Source organism: Ylistrum balloti, unplaced genomic scaffold, assembly GCF_031769215.1.
Source record: "Ylistrum balloti isolate Yb309-2 unplaced genomic scaffold, AGI_CSIRO_Ybal_v1 Utg369756, whole genome shotgun sequence".
NCBI classification, from domain to species: domain Eukaryota; kingdom Metazoa; phylum Mollusca; class Bivalvia; order Pectinida; family Pectinidae; genus Ylistrum; species Ylistrum balloti.
In genome coordinates, this window is record NW_026781957.1 from 1830338 (window position 1) to 1856059 (window position 25722).

Here is a 25722-nt window from a genome sequence, read left to right on the forward strand (position 1 = left end):
CAAGAAGTTGTACATCACATCACTAACTAAACATTGACATTTCAAGACATCAAGAGAATCAAAAAGCTTTTCCTTACAAAAAGTATAACAAAAATTAATTTTAAAGTTAAATGTCACGAGAACCAAAACTCTAATAAACCCAAGATCTATTGTCCTTTATATGTTGGGCTTCAAAAACCAAAATTACTAATACAGATATATATAAAATATTCCTACCCCGATTCCTCTAGCATCTTCTGCCTCGTATCGGAAGTAATCCAACAGTGAGAAGTAGTATCCTGTGGCCGGTTGGTTACACTGACGGCCGCCGATGTTTGGTCGACAGATACACTGCCCATCCTGGGAGTCACAGACCTCGGACTCGGCCCCTCCCAGGTCACAGTTACATGGAGAACATCCAGTTTTCTCACCACTCAGGTTCCAGAAACCAGGCTACAATAGTCAATGAATACAACCATGAACGGTACACTCATCGTTTCTCATAACTAACTCATCTGACTTCTAAAGAATTTTTTGATCAAGTACAGACTTATGTAAATTTTACATGGAAGTAACAGAGAAAAGATCAACATAATTGAGAAAGCATTTTAACATAAACATTAAACAGGACAGTTTGACAGATAGAAGAAAAATGACCTAACTTCAGTATTAAACATCTATCTGGGGGTTTAGAGATCTCTCTATTTTGTGTACTCCATTTCCAATTTCCATACAATTAAAATCTATGAAAGTAGAACAAACGTTTTTTTGTTGTTGAAAATACTGAATATTTGCAATGATAAAACTGCAAGATTCAACTCAAATATGTCACATATCATCTCTATTACATGCAGTTCTTACATGGTATGTGTCACATTCCATGTATGTCACAGGCAGATCTTACATGGTATGTGTCACATTTCATGTCTATCACAGACACAACTTACATGGCATGAGTCACATTTCATGTCTATCACAGACACAACTTACATGGCATGAGTCACACTTCACTCCTGTCACGTATCTTTTACACAAGCACTGTCCAGAATCTTTTTCACAGCCGTGGTTGCCAATGGTCCCTAAGTTGTTACATATACAGGCTGAAAAAAATTATTATTATTACTGTACCCATACTCTAATATAAAACAAGAGTAAGTATCTTTCCCACAGGAGGTATCGCTGTATGTGGTGTTTTATTGGACTGAATGAGTTTCGGCTTGTATTAGTATAAAAATTGAATAGAAATTAAAGCTGTCAATCATTAGAATAGATACTTACTGTCACAGCCATAAGGGTTGTCTGAAGTCAGATTGAAGTGTCCATCTTTACAGACATCACAGCGTTTGCCCGTGACATACTGTTTACAGGTACAGCGACCAGCCTCCAGGCCATACGCAGGATCAGTGTGGCTATCACAGTTACCTTGGTACTGAGAACCATCAGGGTCGCAATCACAGGCTGCAAGTATTCATAACAGACAAAACTATATATCTCTGGGTCAAAATCAATGGCTGGAATAATATGGACCAGACAATAATTTATCTCAGGGTCGCAATCACAGGCTGGAAGTATTCATAACAGACAAAACTATATATCTCTGGGTCACAATCACAGGCTGCAAGTATTCATAACAGACAAAACTATATATCTCTGGGTCACAATCACAGGCTGCAAGTATTCATAACAGACAAAACTATATATCTCTGGGTCACAATCACAGGCTGGAAGTATTCATAACAAACAAAACTATATATCTCTGGGTCACAATCACAGGCTGCAAGTATTCATAACAAACAAAACTATATATCTCTGGGTCACAATCACAGGCTGCAAGTATTCATAACAGACAAAACTATATATCTCTGGGTCACAATCACAGGCTGCAAGTATTCATAACAGACAAAACTATATATCTCTGGGTCACAATCACAGGCTGCAAGTATTCATAACTGACAAAACTATATATCTCTGGTCGCTATCACAGGCTGGAACTATTCGTAACAGACAATCATATATCTTGAGTTGAAATCATATACTGGAAGTATATGTAATAGACATGCTAAATACAATTTTTTGAGACCTTTTTCTTCTGTGTTGGAACTCAAATATCTACCTTGGCCCTACTACTTACGTTGACAGATGTTTGGATCAGGGATGGGGTTTTTTTTGGACCCTACTACTTACGTTGACAGATGTTCGGATCACGGATGTTTTTATTTAGACCTACTACTTACGTTGATAGATGTTCGGATCACGGATGTTTTTATTTGGACCCTACTACTTACGTTGACAGATGTTCGGATCACGGATGTTTTTATTTGGACCCTACTACTTATGTTGACAGATGTTTGGATCACGGATGTTTTTATTTGGACCCTACTACTTACGTTGGATGGGTTTTTTTTTGGACCCTACTACTTACGTTGACAGATGTTTGGATCATGGATGTTTTTATTTAGACCCTACTACTTATGTTGACAGATGTTCGGATCACAATTGTTTTTATTTGGACCCTACTACTTACGTTGACAGATGTTCGGATCACGGATGGGTTTTTTTTTGGACCCTACTACTTACGTTGACAGATGTTTGGATCACGGATGTTTTTATTTGGACCCTACTACTTATGTTGACAGATGTTTGGATCACGGATGTTTTTATTTGGACCCTACTACTTACGTTGACAGATGTTCGGATCATGGATGGGTTTTTTTTTGGACCCTACTACTTACGTTGACAGATGTTTGGATCACGGATGTTTTTATTTGGACCCTACTACTTACGTTGACAGATGTTCGGATCATGGATGGGTTTTTTTTTGGACCCTACTACTTACGTTGACAGATGTTTGGATCATGGATGTTTTTATTTAGACCCTACTACTTATGTTGACAGATGTTCGGATCACAATTGTTTTTATTTGGACCCTACTACTTACGTTGACAGATGTTCGGATCACGGATGGGTTTTTTTTTGGACCCTACTACTTACGTTGACAGATGTTTGGATCACGGATGTTTTTATTTAGACCCTACTACTTATGTTGACAGATGTTCGGATCAAGATTGTTTTTTTTTTGGACCCTACTACTTACGTTGACAGATGTTTGGATCACGGATGTCCTTGTTTGGATCCTGGTAGTAAAAGGTGCGACATTCCTGACAGTTCTTGCCCATGGTGTTGTGTTGACAGTCTATACAAACTCCTCCACTGATTTTACCCGACTGCTCGTAAACCGCCGGGTCAAATTTACAATCATCTGCGTGGTTGTTACATTTACACTCTGAAATTAAAAGAAATTTTACAATGTATTTTCTCTGATGGATCCAACACAATTCTGTTGAATAGTAGTATCTTTTTTGCATTTTATTTTTAAATTATTTATTTTATCTAATGGGATAACACTGCACACTGACAGGATGTCAGATTACGGAATGGCTGGATTACATAAGTTTACGCTACCATTGGTATTTCATTGTGAATTGCTCTAGAACTAGAAGAGTATCATTTTACAAATATTGTGAATTTCTCTAAAACAACTCAAGTGCATCATTTTACAAATATTGTGAATTTCTCTAGAACAACTCAAGTGTATCATTTTACAAATATTGTGAATTTCTCTAGAACAACTCAAGTGTATCATTTTACAAATATTGTGAATTTCTCTAGAACAACTCATGCGTATCATTTTACAAATATTTTGAATTTCTCTAGAACAACTCATGCGTATCATTATACAAATATTGTGAATTTCTCTAGAACAACTCATGCGTATCATTATACAAATATTGTGAATTTCTCTAGAACTCCAGTGTATCATTATATTTGGAGTTACTTTAGTTGTAAGTAGGTATATAACAGGCCAGGTTACATTAACCTGGACTTACTCTGGCATTCAAATGGTTGATTATGTCTAGCAGGCTGCCACGGTACATCTTTGTAGCCAGTCTTACATAATTCACAGTTCCTTCCCATCGTGTTGTGTGTACATTCACACTGGCCATGTACCTGTATAATACACATTTACATTAATTTTCTTTATTTCTCTGGGTTTGAATTTGATGTGAAATTGATATAACTTATCAACAATTTAGGATCAATGTACTTAAACAATATTGGCTTGAATTATTAAATACACATTTACAACAATCACTAATTTTGTTTATTTCTCTGGGTTAGAATTCGATATGAAATTGATATAATATCATATTAACAATTTAAGGATCATCTTAAGCGTAGTTAAACAATGTTGGCTTGAATCATTAAGAACAAATACCAAAGGATACATATAAATGTTTAACTTGCTTTATAATTGATTTTGTTAAATCTTAGATTTTATTAGGTCCCTGATTTTTTGCTGTTTTATTGGAGATGATATACCAAAATACAAATAATCAACTTTACAGTGTTATTACTGTGGCACATGATTTCAGATAAAATCTTTTAATAAACTGACAAACAATTCACACATGTATTCAATTAAGAAAACTTAACACATGTTTTTGATAAAGATGAAGACAAAAAGAAAACGCTGATCCCAAACAGTATATGTAAAAAAGTTGAATCATTACAGATTTGTTTCAATCTGAAGCTCTTGAAATGATAAGATGAAGCTTTTATAAACACGGACGTATCATTAAGTAAGAGAAATATTGTTGTGTTTTGTGGGATAATCGTCCTCTTGAAATGGTAACATGAAGCTTTTATAAACACGGACGTATCATTAAGTAAGAGAAATATTGTTGTGTTTTGTGGGATAATCGTCCTCTTGAAATGGTAACATGAAGCTTTTATAAACACGGACGTATCATTAAGTAAGAGAAATATTGTTGTGTTTTGTGGGATAATCGTCCTCTTGAAATGGTAACATGACGCTTTTATAAACACGGATGTATCATTAAGTTAGAGAAATATTGTTGTGTTTTGTGGGATAATCGTCCTCTTGAAATGGTAACATGAAGCTTTTATAAACACGGATGTATCATTAAGTTAGAGAAATATTGTTGTGTTTTGTGGGATAATCGTCCTCTTGAAATGATAACATGAAGCTTTTATAAACACGGACGTATCATTAAGTTAGAGACATATTGTTGTGTTTTGTGGGATAATCGTCCTCTTGAAATGATAAGATGAAGCTTTTATAAACACGGACGTATCATTAAGTTAGAGACATATTGTTGTGTTTTGTGGGATAATCGTCCTCTTGAAATGATAACATGAAGCTTTTATAAACACGGACGTATCATTAAGTTAGAGACATATTGTTGTGTTTTGTGGGATAATCGTCCTCTTGAAATGATAACATGAAGCTTTTATAAACACGGACGTATCATTAAGTAAGAGAAATATTGTTGTGTTTTGTGGGATAATCGTCCTCTTGAAATGGTAACATGAAGCTTTTATAAACACGGACATATCATTAAGTAAGAGAAATATTGTTGTGTTTTGTGGGAAATGAAATGGTAACATGAAGCTTTTATAAACACGGATGTATCATTAAGTTAGAGAAATATTGTTGTGTTTTGTGGGATAATCGTCCTCTTGAAATGGTAACATGAAGCTTTTATAAACACGGATGTATCATTAAGTAAGAGAAATACTGTTGTGTGGGATGATCGTGCTCACCATTCCTGAGTGGTTGTTGTACCCAGGTACTGGCACACAGTTGGAAGCATGACCATAACAACTGCAACTTCCTCTCACAGTCATGTCATAAATGGCATAGTAGTATTTCTCCTTGATTTCATGTCGGCTGTCTAAAAGAGTGTCACCTGAAAAATGTTGATAGCATTTCATGTTAAAATCATTATCCTTATAAGGATAAAAACACTTAATAATGTAAATCTATTGATTTAGTTCACAGGTTGTTAATTTCACAAGAAACAAAAATTTGGGAGAAAAATTCAGCCTCACATTGACATTTAATGTTAAAATTCCTTTTTATAACTGGAGAAAAAGGATAACACAAAAATGAATAGTTTCGTCTAGTTTCATGTAACATACACAAACTGTTTGTGGTGACCAATTACAGAGATAAAGTGTACATTTTTTCACTAGCTGACATGACACTGTGGATTTATGAGGTCACAAATGAGTTACAGTTATAGTATGTGTATTATATTATTTACATATTCTAGGAACACAGCATTATAAATGGCTGGTAACTATTATTAAAATGAAATCATATATCAAAAGACAATCTTTTTAAGCACTGAATCTTGCTTTTGTCCATCTCTTAGGGTGATGAACTGAGTTGCTCTTCACACAAATTTAATAAACTGCAAACAGTTCATGATGAAATTGTCTCAAGAGCAACTTAATTCATCACGCCATGAAATTGACAAAAGTAAGATTTAATGATTATAGTTCAGTTCAGATGGTTTGTTTTCAATACTTTGAACAAATCCATGTCTGCAGTTACTAGAACTTGTGCAAGCCTAGAACTTGTGCAAGTATAATGAATATAGATAAAAATTATTCTAAATAAGAAAATGATCAAATTGTATTACTCAGGCAAAATACAATTACGTGACACATTGAATTAAAAAAGAAATACAAACAAGGTAAAAAAATTGTAAAAATTGATTTTGCTGCAGCCATTTTTACGACGTGTATTTTGTGGCCTTTCTCCGTAACCTATGTATCCATGGCATTACAAGCTTGTCAAGGAGCAGTTCTGTATCAAACATTGTTCAGTTGGCACTCTTAAGTCCTGCTGGGAATTTTCATTTTCAAACAGAGGTAGGTTAAAAAATGTTGAGCAGACAACATTTGCAAGGTCTCTAGCAGATGTCAAAATGTCAAAATATGGAAAACAAAATTTGTTGTGCTAAAAGTTACTATAATGTCATATTCTGATTAATTTAATAATTACTAGATATAACATTTATCTTTATTTATTTATATCCTGTAAACCTGGAGGAAATTTGAATACTATATTGAGTTTATTCAAAGTTTAGCATCAAACGTTTGTAAGGGTTCTATCCCCTTACGGACTCTGTAAAGGATTCTGTGTTTTCCTTACTAAGCATACATGGGTCACTGTGTCAAACGCCACATAAAATGCTTTTTTGCTTACCAAGTGTGTGAAGTTCGGTAAAGTTAACTCGGAGGTTTGTCAGCTTGAGCAGATTTTGTACATTTACACTGTAAGGATCACGTACTGGGATAAATGGAGGCAACACTCGGAAAATTACCTGAAATATAAAAAAATTCTGAGTGATAACAATTGTACAATTGTAACAGTATCAACAAACAGCACTCATCAGCAACCTCTAATTAATATCTCAACTAACGTTAGAAAAATCAAGTGAGGTTTTTGTTCTGTATATGTCTTTTATTTTCAAATATAACTAGAAAATGTCCGTAAAACATAAATGTCGCTGCCATCAATTTGAATTTGTTTATTTGGTTATTGGGAGGGGGAGGGGGAGGGGGAAGGGGGGACTTCTATGAAAAAATGCATGTTTTAAATTTGAAGCAATTGATGGTTTTCTATACATAACAAGGATGACCTTGGCCTTCACATTGTGCCCCTGAAACACAACATGTCCAAGGCATGCTCATGATTGACCTTTATAAAGTTACAATCTAAAATCTGTCTGGGTGCTCGCATCAATGGGAACAAGATGCAAAATGCCCCCTTCCATTTAATGGTGGGGTGGGGGAGGTTAAAAAACACAGTCTGGTGTTTAAGCTCTTAACTACAATGTTGATATACAAAGAAAACATATACAATCAAAGAGGCTGGAAATCTATCCTCTCTTGTTTTGCTGTTTGACCTATAAGTCATGGCATCTATTAATCAATTAAGTATGTACCATATGGTACATGATGTAAGACAATAAGACAGGTGAAGTGAGGTGACAAGATCAAAGGGAGACAACCTCCATGTAATATGTACTACACAGTAGTAGGAATACCCTGTACATGTAGCTGTGGTATTACTGACCTTTGACATCTCTACAACAGACAGTCTCTATTATTACAGCAAGCTTGATCTGAATTCTCTATATCAGCAACATATGATCCCGGCGCCAACAGAAGCAGAACTAATTCATGATGGCATGCATGGTTGTGATCAACGAAATTTATATAATTATGAAAAAGTATGACATGTTTATAAATCTAGCATGTTACAAAATATCCAGCTAATGAAGATGATTGAAGGCAATAAAACGAAGTAATTTATCTCAAGTGTCAGGTTCCTTTATCTTTGATGAATAACATGATACAGAATTTATCTGACAATAAGGCTATGTCTCTGGTATAAGATAAACAATGTAACCTATATTTTCAAGGTTGTCCCTCGGAACCTCAAATATTATCAATGTACAACTAAGGAACCTAACTTATACATGATATAACAGTAAAACTTATCAATTTTAAGGTCCATTGTCAATTAAACAAGTCATAAAGCAGGTTTAAGAGAGTAGAGAAAATTCTGACTTTGTTTGCAGTTTTTCATCGACAGATCACCGACGTTCCAAGAGAGACACTGCCTAGTAGGCTCAGAGATTGAAATCTTTCACCAACTGAACAACCAACCAACAAATCAGAAGTAAAGTGATGGCAACTAATTAACCATGGTCTTTGTGGAGGATAAATGCAGTAAAAGGATGTCCATCTAGTCGTTTATTAATTTTGTAAATTTTGTTTAATTTTAAAAAACATGCATGTTTGACACTAACCTTAACATGAGTAACATACATAAACGACTGAGATATGTTTGACACTAATCTTAACATACGTAACATACATAAACGACTGAGATATGTTTGACACTAATCTTAACATACGTAACATACATAAACGACTGAGATATGCTTGACAATATCCTTAACATGAATAACATACATAAAATGCTGAGATATGTTTGACAATATCCTTAACATGAGTAACATACATAAAAGGCTGAGATATGCTTGACACTAACCTTAACATGTAACACATAAAACCTTAACATGAGTAACATACATAAACGACTGAGATATGTTTGACACTAACCTTAACATGAGTAACATACATAAACGACTGAGATATGTTTGACAATATCCTTAACATGAGTAACATACATAAAAGGCTGATATATGTTTGACACTAACCTTAACATGAGTAACATACATAAAAGGCTGATACATGTTTGACACTAACCTTAACATGAGTAACATACATAAAAGGCTGAGATATGTTTGACACTAACCTTAACATGAGTAACATACATAAAAGGCTGAGATATGCTTGACACTAACCTTAACATGAGTAACATACATAAAAGGCTGATATATGCTTGAAACTAACCTTAACATGAGTAACATACATAAACGACTGAGATATGTTTGACACTAACCTTAACATGAGTAACATACATAAAAGGCTGATATATGTTTGACACTAACCTTAACATGAGTAACATACATAAACGACTGAGATATGTTTGACAATATCCTTAACATGAGTAACATACATAAAAAGGCTGATATATGCTTGACACTAACCTTAACATGAGTAACATACATAAAAGGCTGATATATGTTTGACACTAATCTTAACATGAGTAACATACATAAAAGGCTGAGATGTACTGCTATGATGAGAGGACCATCATTCCGAACTATCCTTTGATAAGAATAAAAAAAAGTTATATGTAATATTTTATTGTGTTTAGACATCTCATAAAATATTTCTTGACGAATGTACCTCTTATGAAAGCAGTAGATATTAATTTAAACATTTTACAATATATTGTCAAATTGGGAATTCTTTTTGTACAATTAAATTTTCACTGCATCAAATATCTTGCCGTGTGACAAACAAATATTTACTGCAAGGCTGTCATAACACACTATATATAAATGCCTCACAATTTATCAAACATTATATTAAAAATATTTGCATATTTTGGTGTAATTTTAAGGACATTTGACATGTTTTGTATCCAGATGCTTGTTAAAGCATAGGTGTATACATTTGTGTAAAACTGACATTTCAGCTGTACAAGTTGAGAATTATTTAGCCTCACACATTCTCACTTTAATGTATTTGCAATGCAGACCTATTTTAACATGGTGTGTGGGTAATCTAGTTTAACCATATGTACAGGCTATAGACAGCAACAGTCGGCAATACATTGCGTTAAATCATATTTCATATGCATGTACATCTGCTCTGTATTTCTTGTATTATACGAGAGTTAAATTTCAGTATTTTTCAAATACTGTAGTTTGTCATTTTGTCTAGAAAACGGAGTAAGGCTCACTTTATAATATAAATATTTTTACCTGCATAAAATGGTAAATCTCTATATTGAAAGCTAAAACATAAAAATTGATGACTTCAGAAAAGTTATATCATACGACCATGGTATCATAGAATGTGTAATCTATTTATAAATGCCATTTAGTGCTACTGTTGATTTTTGTTGGGTTGTGCAGTAAACACAAAGGTCACATTCATCACCTGTCTACATGAATCTAAATGACGCCACAGTAGAATGAATGGTCATAAAAACCAAATCAACAGGTATTTAAATGTCAGACTCTTCTGAGAGTTTGTACTATAATCTGTCAAAACAAGAGCAAATTCTTTTTGATAGTTTTAATCCCGTTTTGTGTATTTTTCTACCATTTACATCCATGAACATATACAAAGTTTCATTTGAAATTGTAGTTCTGGTTGAAAAGCCTCTATAACTTATAACCTGTATATCTCTTTCTCATTTCAATTTCTTGGTAATATTCATAAAGCAAAAGGCCCAAAGGGCCTACAACGCTCACTTGGTATATCAGCCAAATATCATGCCTCTAGGCCTATGATTTCATGAGAAGTTATGTTTGTAGGGTTTAAGAAATTTCTTTTGGCAAACTTTGTCTGGCTTCGTCCTGGGAACATACCAGCCAATTATCATTCGACTAGGTGTTTTAGTTCATGAAAAGAGGCTATTGCATGGTTTCAACAAATCTAACCCTGTGACCTTGAACATAAGTCAAGATCATTTATTTTTGCAAATTTTGTCAAGCTAAATCATTTAAACAACTTCTTCTCATGCCTCTAGGTCTATGAGTTCATGAGAAGAAGTTGTTTAAAGATTTTAACAAATTTGGCACATGTGACCTTGAATAGAAATCAATGTCATTTCTTTTTGCAAACTTCGTCGGGCTTCATCCTGGGACCATACTAGCAAAATATCATGCCTCTAGGCCTTTTGTTCATGGGAAGAAGTCGTTTTAAGGTTTTAACAAATCTGATCCCAGTGACCTTTTAATATATTTCAAGGTCATTCCTTTTTGCAAACTTTGTCAGGCTTCATATTAGGAACATACGAGCAAAATAACAAAACATTTGGTCCATTGATTATTGAGGAGAAGTTGTTTAAATGAAAAAGTTGATGCTGGACATCTGACGATGGATGATGGAAGCTGCAACACAGCATAACCTTATTTGGTGCTCTGGGCCTGGTGAGCAAATAAAAGTAATTTTGCTGAATACCTTGAAAGTCCTTTTTTCTCAGAAAAGACATATATTCATCTTTTTAATCACATGTGTTTTGAGATTTCTGAGAAGTTATTTAAGAGTTCTGGATGATATCTGTTGGAATCTACTTCTGTCAGCTTTGGAGGGAAGTGAAACACTCACTTTACCAGATGTACTCACATAACAAGCAAGCAATTTGCCAGTGAGGATGGCAGCCCCTTACAAACAAAAAACCTAAACCTCCTAAGACAAGTTCTTAAGATAAACTTCCTTTCTATTATAATTTATAAAGTTACATGCACCTCTAGCCATTATGTATCATAAATGATAGAGCTGAGTCAGACAACTTCAGATGTACCAGAGTTTTCACTCTGTATATAACATAAAACTTTCAACTCTCTCAATCTATAATCAGATTTCTTTTACAATAGCTAATACTGAATAAAGAAAGTGTTTTATTTTCCAATTAAATAAAAAGTGTTTTCAATAATCTGTGGGTTTATTGAACCGTTCAGACTTACGACAAGAAAGACTATTTATATGGTGTATTGTGTTATATATCACTAAAATCCTTCAACAGCACATTCTTCCTCAGTTTATCAGTAATTGTCATCAGAGAGTGTACTGGGGTGACACACTTACAATACCTGTCTCCTATAGCACCTTTTGTATTTCTCGGTGAACATAATGACCAGGTCACTGGACACTTAAAGTATCAGATCACATAGCCTATATATATATATATATATATGTGTGATTTTTTTAAACCTTTGTAAAATCGAGGAAACCAACATGCATGTTTTTAAATGCTTTATCAGCAATACTGTTCCTGAACTCAAACAGATCTTAAATGCACAATGTGAGCATGTACACAAGTTGTCTTACATATAAAATGTACAACAGAAAAAAGATCCAACAATACAGACAAATCTGTATAGATGGTGATTCTCCTGTACAATGGATTCCTTCGGGAATACAGAGTCCAGTCCAAAATCTAACAAAGTAAACGGAATAGAGAACCGGAAAATATTTTCAGAAGATCTTGGCAGGTGTAAATGGTGTTTATTTGTTTCAGCATACTAGGTATGCTGTCTTCAGAAAATATGAAATGATTGAACATAAATGGAGACCTATGTCGAGCTAAATGGATCATTAATTGTGCAACGAGATCTCTAATCCCATGGAGATCTTTGGTCTATAGGCCTTATAATGCAACCCATAAGTCCTTCATACAGACCTTTTGGCCTCTTGCATCAAGATCTTTTCTGATCTAGATCTCTTAATACCAAGTCCTAGACCTATATAGATCCTTTTGAAATCCTAACTTATACCAAGATCTTTTCTGATCTAGATCTCTTAATACCGAGTCCTAAACCTATATAGATCCTTTTGAAATCCTAACTTATACCAAGATCTTTTCTGATCTAGATCTCTTAATACCGAGTCCTAAACCTATATAGATCCTTTTGAAATCCTAACTTATACCAAGATCTTTCTTGACTTTCTAATCTACAAATTAAACAGACCATTTGATCTAAGCCTAAGACATCTTTACCTCTTTACTTACTTATCAAGATCTATTTTTGACCTACTAACCTACTAAAAGAACTTCTGACCTCCTAACTTTTTATGACTCCTAACTATTATCATGATATCATTGAGATCTTCTGATCTCCTAAGCTTCTTCAGATCTTTCTACTTATATGGAAATCTTTATCTAACTGTAATAAAAGGATAGATATTGAAATGGATCTTAAATATTTCATATAAAAAGAAACATTCTCAGATTTCAAACAAAATGTACTTATATATTTACAGGACTTTCAGTTAAACAATTTCAAACTTTAATAACGCTGAATTCTAACATAATACCAAGCCCCCCAGTACAGAGAGAGTCAGACCATATCTTTATCTGTGGTTTATGGGCACTAACTCCCCACACCACAAACATACTTCTAGCCTCCTATTTACACTATACACCAATCTATTTACTTATGTGAACCATGACCTATTTCATAAACCATTAAAATTGTAGTCTCTCTTCAACCCCTATGTCTCGAACATCTACCCCTGTCCTAAATATCTGTTCCTCTGTCCCAAATACTTATACCTCCGTCCCAATACCTACGTCCCAAATATCTGTACCTCTGTCCCAAATACTTATACCTCCGTCCCAATACCTACGTCCCAAATATCTGTACCTCTGTCCCAAATACCTATACCTCCATCCCAATACCTCCATTTCAAATATCTGTACCTCTGTCCGAAATACTTAAACCTCTGTCCCAATACCTCCATCTCAAATATTTGTACCTCTGTCCCAAATATCTTTATGATTATATACCTTAGGGTACTGTATGTCTGAGGCAGACTTTCATGATTTTCTATTATACCCTACCTATCAAATCTGCATGTACCATAATGGTCAGGACAGGTCAGAACAAATTTGTGTTTCTAGCACCAAATTTAAGTGTTAACATTATCTATATGATGTGCCATCACTACCTGGCAGTCATCTCCACCAGTCACAAAACGGAATGTATGAGGAAGACTATATCCTCTCAGTGTTACATCGCTGGGCTGGGCGGAGTAGGTATGCTATAAATAGCATGATGCACAGTCCTCCCCATCTCCTGATAATCCAACAACTACAACTAATAATGCCAGAACCAAACCCAGTATTGACTTTGGCCTTTACAAATAAAACCAATACATACTGCAACCCTGCCCAACAGTCTTCACTTATACTGCACAAGGCTTCAAATCAACTTTTTGAAAATTGTGGAAATGTGTATAAGAGAAAACAAGAAAATTATGAAAGAAATCAAGAATAAAACTCAAAATAGTTCCCCCCCCTCCCAATATTAACTTTCCAGGAATAATAAATGATCTTTCATGATAGCATTTTGAAAATGGGGAAAAAATTGGCCCCCCCCCATCCCCTCACTACCTGTTTCTGGACCCACTTCTCTGTATTCTAGATCCAGCACAACACTGAGTTACTGAGCAGTGTTCAGGAAAAAACTCAGCTTATAATTAAGTCAAGACTAGTCTGATCTGTACAAGTTTCAGGTAACCAAGCGGTTAATTACAACTGTCAAGTTAATACAGGTGTGAAGAATCACGCCATCGTTACTTCTCAGGTATGGACAGGTACGATGCTGATATTATTGTGTGGGAGCCCTATCATTGGTCGATTACAATATAGTGTGGTTTACGACTCCACTCCTATGGTGTGTAAGGAGAGCCCAGTCTGTATTTAGATTACGCAACACTATATAAATATGAAGTATTGTTCAAGGCTCATGTCTCAAACACAAAGAAAATTACAGGGCATAATCTGACCAATTCTGTACCATATTTTATAAATTACTAATTACACAGCTCTGGCAGTCAAGCCTAGTTCTGTATTAAAGTACAAATGTAATGTTATGATATCTGTGTGATTGTTTAAAAGTTACGATACCAGTAGGGTTAAATTACACCACACAATTACCTAACATTGACTGCCCATTCCCAACTACACTACAATACACCAGTAATATACTATTTATGATCTATAACCTTTAAACAAATTACAGTACATTATCATTGTATTCCGATTCAAAATGGTTTTTTTATGTTGATCATAATAAGCAGTACTGGAAAACATGTCTTTAGTATTTTGTTTGGCAATATAACTTGAGATCTATTTCATATATTCTGTTCTAGAGTAAGGAATGTCCTCTGTTTAACATGATTTGGGGGCAGGTTGTTCCCTGTATCTTGTTACTCTTGTGATCTAGTGTAGATTTGGCAATATAACTTGAGATCTATTTCATATATTCTGTTCTAGAGTAAGGAATGTCCTCTGTTTAACATGATTTGGGGGCAGGTTGTTCCCTGTATCTTGTTACTCTTGTGATCTAGTGTAGATCTATTTCATATATTTGGCAATATAACTTGAGATCTATTTATTTCATATATTCTGTTCTAGAGTAAGGAATGTCCTCTGTTTAACATGATTTGGGGGCAGGTTGTTCCCTGTATCTTGTTACTCTTGTGATCTAGTGTAGATTTGGCAATATAACTTGAGATCTATTTCATATATTCTGTTCTAGAGTAAGGAATGTCCTCTGTTTAACATGATTTGGGGGCAGGTTGTTCCCTAGATTTTGTTACTCTTGTGATTAAGTGTAGAATTACGTTCTCAGAAAATGTTAAAAGGCTTAGGTTACTGTATTAGTAGGTCATACATGAAAAATTATCTCTAAATATAATACATTATCTAAGGGTGTAGGATTGTGCTCTCTTCCTAAAATTGTTTATCAAAATATTTTAAACTATCTAAAGGAAGGGTCATGCTCTCCATGAAAGGTGCTTCACATAATTAAGGATAGGGTAATATTCTATAGAAATAGAATTAAATATGCCACAAGACTTGAAGGAAAAGGTAAATTCTCTACGAATAAGCACAATACAAATGTATCCAATGTATATCAATACTAGTGTATCTCAGAATGTATCACTTCAGGGCTGTCCGATCAATTAATTTGTAAATATAGTACATTATCAGTGCTCTCTCCAAATAGTTTCTATTGATTTCAGCCCCAAATTTTGTATTCTCTCTGATTGTCTTATCGCTAATGTATTATACAATGATGATCATGAGGTAAGGCCAGACATATAAACATCTCCATGTTTTTAAAGTTTGATGTCTTATCAAAAATCTAAATCCTGTTGTAGATTGAGTAAGTAGTTATATAATACAGCCATTCACACTGAGGCTGCTAAGCTTCTTACCCTGGGTAAACTGTGTACCAGGTGTTTGTGTAGAGGATTTAGGCTAGATTGTAGTTATCCAGTTCTAGCCAGGCTGACCTGGTATAAAAATAACCATAGCTTATCAAGAAAATCTCCTGTGATAAATATACACCGATTGTAAAACAGTTACTTTGTTTGACATAAGAAATTGAATCCTTTGTATTCTTGACCTGATAATGTCAACCTCAGGGCATATTTTTATAGTAACAATATTTTAAGGCTGTTACCAATGTAAGTGGTTAATAACTCAGGGCATATTTTTATAGTAACAATATTTTAAGGCTGTTATCAATGTAAGTGGTTAATAACTCAGGGCATATCTTTATAGTAACAATATTTTAAGGCTGTTATCAATGTAAGTGGTTAATAACTCAGGGCATATTTTTATAGTAACAATATTTTAAGGCTGTTACCAATGTAAGTGGTTAATAACTCAGGGCATATTTTTATAGTAACAATATTTTAAGGCTGTTATCAATGTAAGTGGTTAATAACTCAGGGCATATTTTTATAGTAACAATATTTTAAGGCTGTTATCAATGTAAGTGGTTAATAACTCAGGGCATATCTTTAAAGTAACAATATTTTAAGGCTGTTATCAATGTAAGTGGTTAATAACTCAGGGCATATTTTTATAGTAACAATATTTTAAGGCTGTTATCAATGTAAGTGGTTAATAACTCAGGGCATATCTTTAAAGTAACAATATTTTAAGGCTGTTATCAATGTAAGTGGGCATATTTTTATAGTAACAATATTTTAAGGCTGTTATCAATGTAAGTGGTTAATAACTCAGGGCATATCTTTAAAGTAACAATATTTTAAGGCTGTTATCAATGTAAGTGGTTAATAACTCAGGGCATATTTTTATAGTAACAATATTTTAAGGCTGTTTCCAATGTAAGTGGGTAATAACTAAGGGCATATCTTTAAAGTAACTAGAAAATGTCTGTAAGACATGAATGCCCCCAACCCCCCATGTGAAATAAAAGTGAAAGGTCCGAATGAAGTTGTTAGGTGGTATATACTGATTTGGGTCGCGACGGGACGCGACGGGACGGGAAGCAACGGGATGGGACGGGACGGATGGACATGGGCAACGCTATATGACCCCACCATTTATGGCCGGGGGCATAACAATATTTTAAGGCTGTTACCAATGTAAATGGGGAATAACTAAGTGATATTTTATCAATAATGATCCATCATTATCATTAGCACTAAGAAGTAGAGAAGTTATGTAAGGTAAATTGGTATCAATACAGCCCCCTTCTACCAAGGCCAAAGATACTAATCCTAGTACTTTATAAACAATAATTCTCTCAATCTATGTCACTTACACACTTGGCCTTTTATACTTTAGAATCCACTCGTTAACATGCAATATCAATTACCAAAATGTTCTTGTTTAGAATTCTTGAATTAAAATTTCCACATTTTGTGCTTTGTCTGTTGAATTCATTGGCAGGTGATTAGCCAGGGGTAAGTTTGGGACTGCTTGTATTAGCTGGTGGCTACCTAACGAACAAGATACCAGAGGCCCATCACATGTCATACAGAGCAATTGGAATAGAGTCTAGCCCAATGACACAACCATGTCAGCACAGACCTGTGTGTCCCTCAGCTTCCTGAGAAACACAAACTGACATGGGTAGGGAACATCTAATTACCATCCTCAGATCCTCACCTGAGGTTTGGTTAGCCAATGCTTTACTGACTGATGAACTATCGCAGTCCCATGTATACACTATATGCCCATAAGCAGTGATTAAATGAGGTACATGCACTTTAACTGTACTAAATCACAATAAAATCCAATAAATGTTAACAGCTTTATACAAGCCTCGATCTCAAGGGTGAAACGGTGCAGTTGTCGGTGGTGGTTGATGATTGTATAAAAATGATATAATTACCTCCCCTCCTGTAGAAGGCTCAACGTCTGAATATCTTGTCTCACAAATCACATCCGTAAGATTTTGTACTGGGCCTCGGGAAACTCCTGGGAACGACTTTTCACAGTTGTATGCAAAATACCTGTAAACCTTCCATGTCTTGCCAAAATCATGTGATCTTTCTACAAGCATAGCTTTTGGTCTAAAAGATTTAAATGTCATGATGAGATGAGTAAAATGAAATTCTGCCTCTAAGTCTAACTGTATATGTACATTTTCTCTTCCATTCTCGGCCTGCCACCAGCGTACCCTTCTGTCTCTAATAAACGAAGATACAACATTTTCTATCTTATGACTCTGATTATTCTGTAATGACCAAGGGGTCCTCGAGTCACAACTAAAACACTTTTCTTCTTCTTCTAAATGACTAACAATACAATAGGTCTCTGGATTTCTGGAACCACATGTTGACGAGGCATACAATTGTTCATCACTTTTTCTTCCAATCAGCAGGTCTCCTGTGGCTGGGTAACAACTTCCTTGTTCACACTGAGGCTGACGGCCACTTTGACAATGTATACCTGAAAAATATAAAGTAATGAAAACCATATTGTGTGCAATTCTCAGTGTATGGCTTCAAATTACATAAATGATATATGCAATTTTTGTATACCAAATGCCAAAGATAAAATCATCGATAGTCAATACAAAAGGGCCATAACTCTGTATAGCCACAAGACCCGAACTGTTGATGACAGAATGAGATATGCCACTAAGAGGTATTTTTTTCCTTAAAGCCCCAATACTAATGTAAGAGGATGGTTAGCAGCAAAATTTGACCAAGAATGAAAGTTCTGGAGTACAGTTTACACAGGGTATTGTGAAGAGATAATGGCTGTGGTTATATGGACTTGTACCACTGATCAGGTCAATGAATATACATACGTTTCTTAATTTTGTTATTTCCTTTGGAGATTTTATCATAAAAACCATCGTAGAAGGACGGTGGCTGAAGCTGTATTTTCTGTATTGAGCCTTAGAAATGTACTAGGTTTATTTTTCCTTCCTTTCCAATAATAAATTACCAAAATGTGAGACATCAAATGATGTACAATGAAAACAGAATCAAACATAAATGGTATGTTATACAGGAAACATATTCATGAGGGAAAAGAGGAAAACAAAACTCGGTAGATAACCATGACCTTGACAGTAATTGTGTTTGGTATAACAACATTTCATGGCTAGGAACTCACAGACACACCAAATATCATCACCCTTACATGCAGTTTTGTGCACGTGTGTATATATTGGCCTATGCTACTGTGCAGTAGCATAAGTTTTGTTGTTCTTGCACATTTCTACCTCACATCTTCTCGGTTTCCTGCCCTGATTACACAATATCTTGGATTTATAGATTATAGAGTGACGAAAAGGGAATTGGAAAACAATCTCCGTTTGTTCATTTATACATATCTTGGCCATAAGAAAGGTGACTGTATATAATATCAAAATTTGATCGTACTGTATGGGAATGTACCGCATGCTATAATGAAGCAGTGAAATCATACTGACTACATAATATCACCGACTATCTGTCTGTATAAGTATCCAACATGTTCTACTTAAGATCAGTTACTTTTTTTTATTAATTAACAGGTTTTATGTGCACTATTATGACCTTTCGGTCTTTCAGAGGATGACTACTGGGTTACCTGTATTCACTCTGTTTATCTACCATTGGTGTGTGATTTACAGAGTATTTACAGTCAGCAGGTGTTGACATGTATTTTGGTGTATGTGTGATCCTGCTTATTTATAAAATTTACAATGGCTATAAATTGTAATAGGACACAAATCACTACCTATGTACAATGTAAACACCTGTTCAAGTCAAATAAACTATAGAATACCAAACAATCAGGTCAAATACTTAAACGCAAATATCTTATGTCACATTTTAAAAACAACATTTTTATATATCAGCACACATTCTGAAATATGATCCATTTGATTTTTTAAACATAGATTTATTTACAAAAATGTCATTTCTTGTGTTGGTGTCTTGGTGGTGTTAATTTCAATCTGTGGTTCTTATTAAACAAGTGACTAAGGAAGTTCCTTACCGTTTGTTATAAGAAAAACACTATGTAAATGATATTAATCCATTTTTTATTGATAAATTTTCTTTTTTAATAATTTTGAAAATTTAAACAGACAACTTTAAGCTAATGATGGTTGTTATTGAGGTCTGATCTTATGATTGTTGTAGGTTTATCAATGTCTACCATGTAATGTCTGAAGAGCTTTAGTTATAAACCAGGTGTATCTTCAAACATCTCAAGTACACCAACATGTACTTCAATATTCTCCAGAAATACATCAACAAATGTATTCAATGACAGAAGATCAAGTACGTCATTGTACTCTGAAAAAATGTTCATTTATCTGATTCTGCTGACATGATAATTCAGACAAGTTGAAATGAGATGTATGATTTTAACAGACATTCTAAGGATATATCAATTAGCCATTTGTATGATCAGCACAATGCCGGTATGCTAAATTTTATTTTTTTTTAAAGATAACTTCAAGTTCAAAAAGAAAATTATTGTATCATAAATGTGTTTTGTAAGTCAAGATGAAAAATGGCTGATATGAATTTTATCCATCTGCGTGCATAAATGAAAGACAACACATGGCTATCAGTTATAACCTCCATGTGTCAGGGTATCAGTAATATCAACAGGAGTCCTGGATTCACCTGTTATATATATATTATAAATAGAAACATTGAACAGAATGGAACCTTGCACATTATTCATGTCAGATTGCCTGTAAAATATTACAATTATTTATGACACTAAAACAGGGTCAGGTTTGAATTAGTGAGAAGCTGAACAGCTTCAGAAACTTTCTTCAACTGTGACCTTTGACCTTGACCAATGACTACCAATTTCTATTCAGCTACAAGTCCATTATGAGATATTGCCAGGACTTTTCTATCAACTGACCTGACAGACAATAGCGACAGCAGTAAAGTAGGAGGGTATACATGTAATCTCGCTCAATTTTGGTCGGTGAGTTAAAAGCGAAACACATTACTTTGATCCAAAGAGTTAAAGCTTAGAGAAAATTATGTAACTACTCTCATTCAAAATAATCCTTATAGTTGATGAATCATACATCACTGAGTTCAAACCATTTTCCTAAACCTAAAACCACACTTTGTAAATATGTTAGAAACATCTCTAGTAGTCCTAATTCCTCTCCAGCAAAAAATAACTTTCCCATAACTATTTTGTCAATCCAGTAGAAGATATGACTTTCTTGTAACTTGCCCTTCAGTAGAGAAATTTTAACTCTACAATAGCTAGCCCCTGTAATATGGAATTTTGACAATACCTGGCCCCCTGTATAAGAGATTCTGACTCTACAATAGCTAGCCCCTGTATTGTGGAATTTTAACAGTAGCTAGCCCTCTGTATGAGAGATTTTGTCTCTACAATAGCTAGCCCCTGTAATATGGATTTTTGACAGTAGCTAGCCCCCTGTATAAGAGATTTTGACTCCACAATAGCTAGCTCCTGTATTGTGGAATTTTGACAGTAACTGCCCTCTGTATGAGAGATTTTGACTCTACAATAGCTAGTCCCTGTATTGTGGAATTTTGACAGTAGCTGCCCTCTGTATGAGAGATTTTGTCTCTACAATAGTTAGTCCCTGTATTGTGGAATTTTAACAGTAGCTGCCCTCTGTATGAGAGATTTTGTCTCTACAATAGTTAGTCCCTGTATTGTGAAATTTTAACAGTAGCTGCCCTCTGTATGAGAGATTTTGACTCTACAATAGCTAGCCCCTGTATTGTGGAATTTTAACAGTAGCTGCCACCTGTATAAGAGATTTTGTCTCTACAATAGCTAGCTCCTGTATTGTGGGATATTAACAGTCGCTGGCCCCTCCAACATGAGGAAACAATAAGTCCCTGATAGCTGGCCCCTCCAACATGAGGAAACAATAAGTCCCTGGTAGCTGGCCCCTCCAACATGAGGAAACAATAAGTCCCTGGTAGCTGGCCCCTCCAACATGAGGAAACAATAAGTCCCTGGTAGCTGGCCCCTCCAACATGAGGAAACAATAGCTGGCCCCTCCAACATGAGGAAACAATAAGTCCCTGGTAGCTGGCCCCTCCAACATGAGGAAACAATAAGTCCCTGGTAGCTGGCCCCTCCAACATGAGGAAACAATAAGTCCCTGGTAGCTGGCCCCTCCAACATGAGGAAACAATAAGTCCCTGGTAGCTGGCCCCTCCAACATGAGGAAACAATAAGTCCCTGGTAGCTGGCTCCAGCAGCAGGAAGTATGAGGTATTAACTTTAAATTGAGTTTAGCAACAAGTGTCATGATTGATGAGAACTGGTAACACCATGTGTGAAGCCTGGCAGTGTACCTAGACCCCCTCAATATCAGAACCAGCTGTCTTCATCATTACCTACTAATAGTATAACACATCCATTGTTTAACACTGATCTTCCAGCCAACAACTTTTCCAACCGTACAGTTCAGGTTGAAAAAAGCCAGCTGATTCTCATATTCCTAACATGTGACTTAGGTATAATTGATTCTTTTTATGAAACTCATAGCTAAAACTTTTACTTAATTTGTAAACCTGGTTCTAAAACTATGGATTCCCACTGTAACCAAAAATAGCTTCATGCATGTTCTTTATGTGTTTGCTATATCATGTCTTCCACAGACTCGGCAATGTATATCTTAACTTTTATAGACATCATCACTAAGATGTTTATTTTAGTGAGTAAATTAAAGCAATTTGTGTTACTTTGTACTGTGGTTGATACTACATCATTAAAGTTGACTCCTTGAAAAAATCTTTTAAATATTTTCAATTTAAATGTTGTAATAGGTCAAGTAGATGCTAAAAATCGCTCCTAGAGAAAGTTAATGATAAGAGCTTGGTGTATATGTATGTCCTTATCAATAGTATTGTTGCTAAGGTGATGATATAAAAACCTGACATTTACTAAAAAGCTCCTTGTATCTCAATTGCTCCTATTTATCATTTCTAACCAACCTTCATTTCTGATTGGTTATGTTCTTAACTGTAACAAGATTCACAGAACTGACTTTGTGCCTTGGAATTTCTACCGTTACTGCTGTGACCAACACTGAGGTAGAATTACTTCACATAGCCTATATGTATTTTATCTATGGTCTTGAAAACACAAACTCTGAAAGCTTGTCCAGAAATCTTACACCTCATATACAGACGACCTTTGAACACTAATGTATGCATACTAAGCCATTAAGCCTATGTATATGTAAATCAGCCATGCTGTGTGACTGGGCCACAAGAGTTCACTGTCCTGGGATAAATGGACTACCCATATACAAAACATGGACTCCCCACCCTTAGTCTACCAATGATATCTCGTAACATACACAAAACATGGACTCCCCACCCTCAGTCTACCAATGATATCTGGTAACATACACAAAACATGGACTCCCCACCCTCAGTCTACCAATGATATCTGGTAACATACACAAAACATGGACTCCCCACCCTCAGTCTACCAATGATATCTTGTAATATATACAAAACATGGACTCCCTCACACCTAGTCTACCAATGATATCTGGTAACATACACAAAACATGGACTCCCCACCCTCAGTCTACCAATGATATCTGGTAACATATACAAAATATGGACTCCCCACCCCCACACCTAGTCTACCAATGATATCTTGTAATATATACAAAACATGCACTCCCCACCCCCACACCTAGTCTACCAATGATATCTCGTAACATATACAAAACATGGACTCCCCACCCTCAGTCTACCAATGATATCTCGTAACATATACAAAACATGGACTCCCCACCCTCACACCTAGTCTACCAATGATATCTTGTAACATATACAAAACATGGACTCCCCACCCTCAGTCTACCAATGATATCTGGTAACATATACAAAACATGGACTCCCCACCCCCACACCTAGTCTACCAATGATATCTCGTAACATATACAAAACATGGACTCCCCACCCTCAGTCTACCAATGATATCTCGTAACAAATACAAAACATGGACTCCCCACCCTCAGTCTACCAATGATATCTGGTAACATATACAAAACATGGACTCCCCACCCCCACACCTAGTCTACCAATGATATCTGGTAAAATATACAAAACATGGACTCCCTCACACCTAGTCTACCATTGATATCTTGTAACATATACAAAACATGGACTCCCCACCCTCAGTCTACCAATGATATCTCGTAACATATACAAAACATGGACTCCCCACCCCCACACCTAGTCTACCAATGATATCTTGTAACATATACAAAACATGGACTCCCTCACACCTAGTCTACCAATGATATCTTGTAATATATACAAAACATGGACTCCCCACCCTCAGTCTACCAATGATATCTGGTAACATATACAAAACATGGACTCCCCACCCTGAGTCTACCAATGATATCTGGTAACATACAAAACATGGACTTCCAACCCTTAGTCTACCAATGATATCTCGTAACATATACAAAACATGGACTCCCCAGTCACCAATGATATCTAACCAGAACATGGACTCCCTCACACCTAGTCTACCAATGATATCTTGTAACATATACAAACCATGGACTCCCTCACACCTAGTCTACCAATGATATCTTGTAACATACACAAAACATGGACTCCCCACCCTGAGTCTACCAATGATATCTGGTAACATATACAAAACATGGACTCTCCACCCTCACATCTAGTTTACCAATGATATCTTGTAATATATACAAAACATGGACTCTCCACCCTCAGTCTACCAATGATATCTTGTAATATATACAAAACATGGACTCCCTCACACCTAGTCTACCAATGATATCTCGTAACATATACAGAACATGGACTCCCTCACACCTAGTCTACCAATGATATCTTGTAATATATACAAAACATGGACTCCCTCACACCTAGTCTACCAATGATATCTTGTAACATATACAGAACATGGACTCCCTCACACCTAGTCTACCAATGATATCTTGTAACATATACAGAACATGGACTCCCTCACACCTAGTCTACCAATGATATCTTGTAACATATACAAAACATGGACTCCCTCACACCTAGTCTACCAATGATATCTTGTAACATATACAAAACATGGACTCCCTCACACCTAGTCTACCAATGATATCTTGTAACATACACAAAACATTGGTTTTATAATTCAATTACAAATGCATATAAAAAAAACTTTGACAACAGAGTTTTAAAAATACATGAAATACACTGCAATTCTAATGGATCAGATTTGAAATGCAGTTGTCACACTTCACACTTGATTCCATGAAATGGCCGAGACTGAAACACCTAAAACTGCATTATAACCTGTACTTCAGGTACTGTATGTTTATCATCAGGTAAAATCGCTAACATTTATCTCCAACCTGACACCTCCTATGTATTTATCTGATCGTAGATTTCTGACAGTCGAATTACCCCATTTTATCATAAAGA

General features: G+C 35.2%; 1 protein-coding gene across 1 annotated transcript in view; it reads right to left on the bottom strand.

Annotated features, from left to right (window-relative positions):
* LOC132543416 (laminin subunit beta-2-like) overlaps positions 1 to 25722 on the bottom strand; it is a 57493-nt gene that overhangs the window by 19383 nt on the left and 12388 nt on the right. Inside the window, exons 2-9 of the mRNA XM_060206918.1 lie at positions 18168 to 18727; positions 7058 to 7175; positions 5605 to 5750; positions 3867 to 3987; positions 3074 to 3262; positions 1258 to 1437; positions 970 to 1079; positions 217 to 432 (exon numbers count right to left, since the gene is read on the bottom strand). Of these exons, the coding sequence (XP_060062901.1) occupies positions 217 to 432; positions 970 to 1079; positions 1258 to 1437; positions 3074 to 3262; positions 3867 to 3987; positions 5605 to 5750; positions 7058 to 7175; positions 18168 to 18727 (1640 nt within the window). The remainder of the gene's footprint in view (positions 1 to 216; positions 433 to 969; positions 1080 to 1257; positions 1438 to 3073; positions 3263 to 3866; positions 3988 to 5604; positions 5751 to 7057; positions 7176 to 18167; positions 18728 to 25722) is intronic.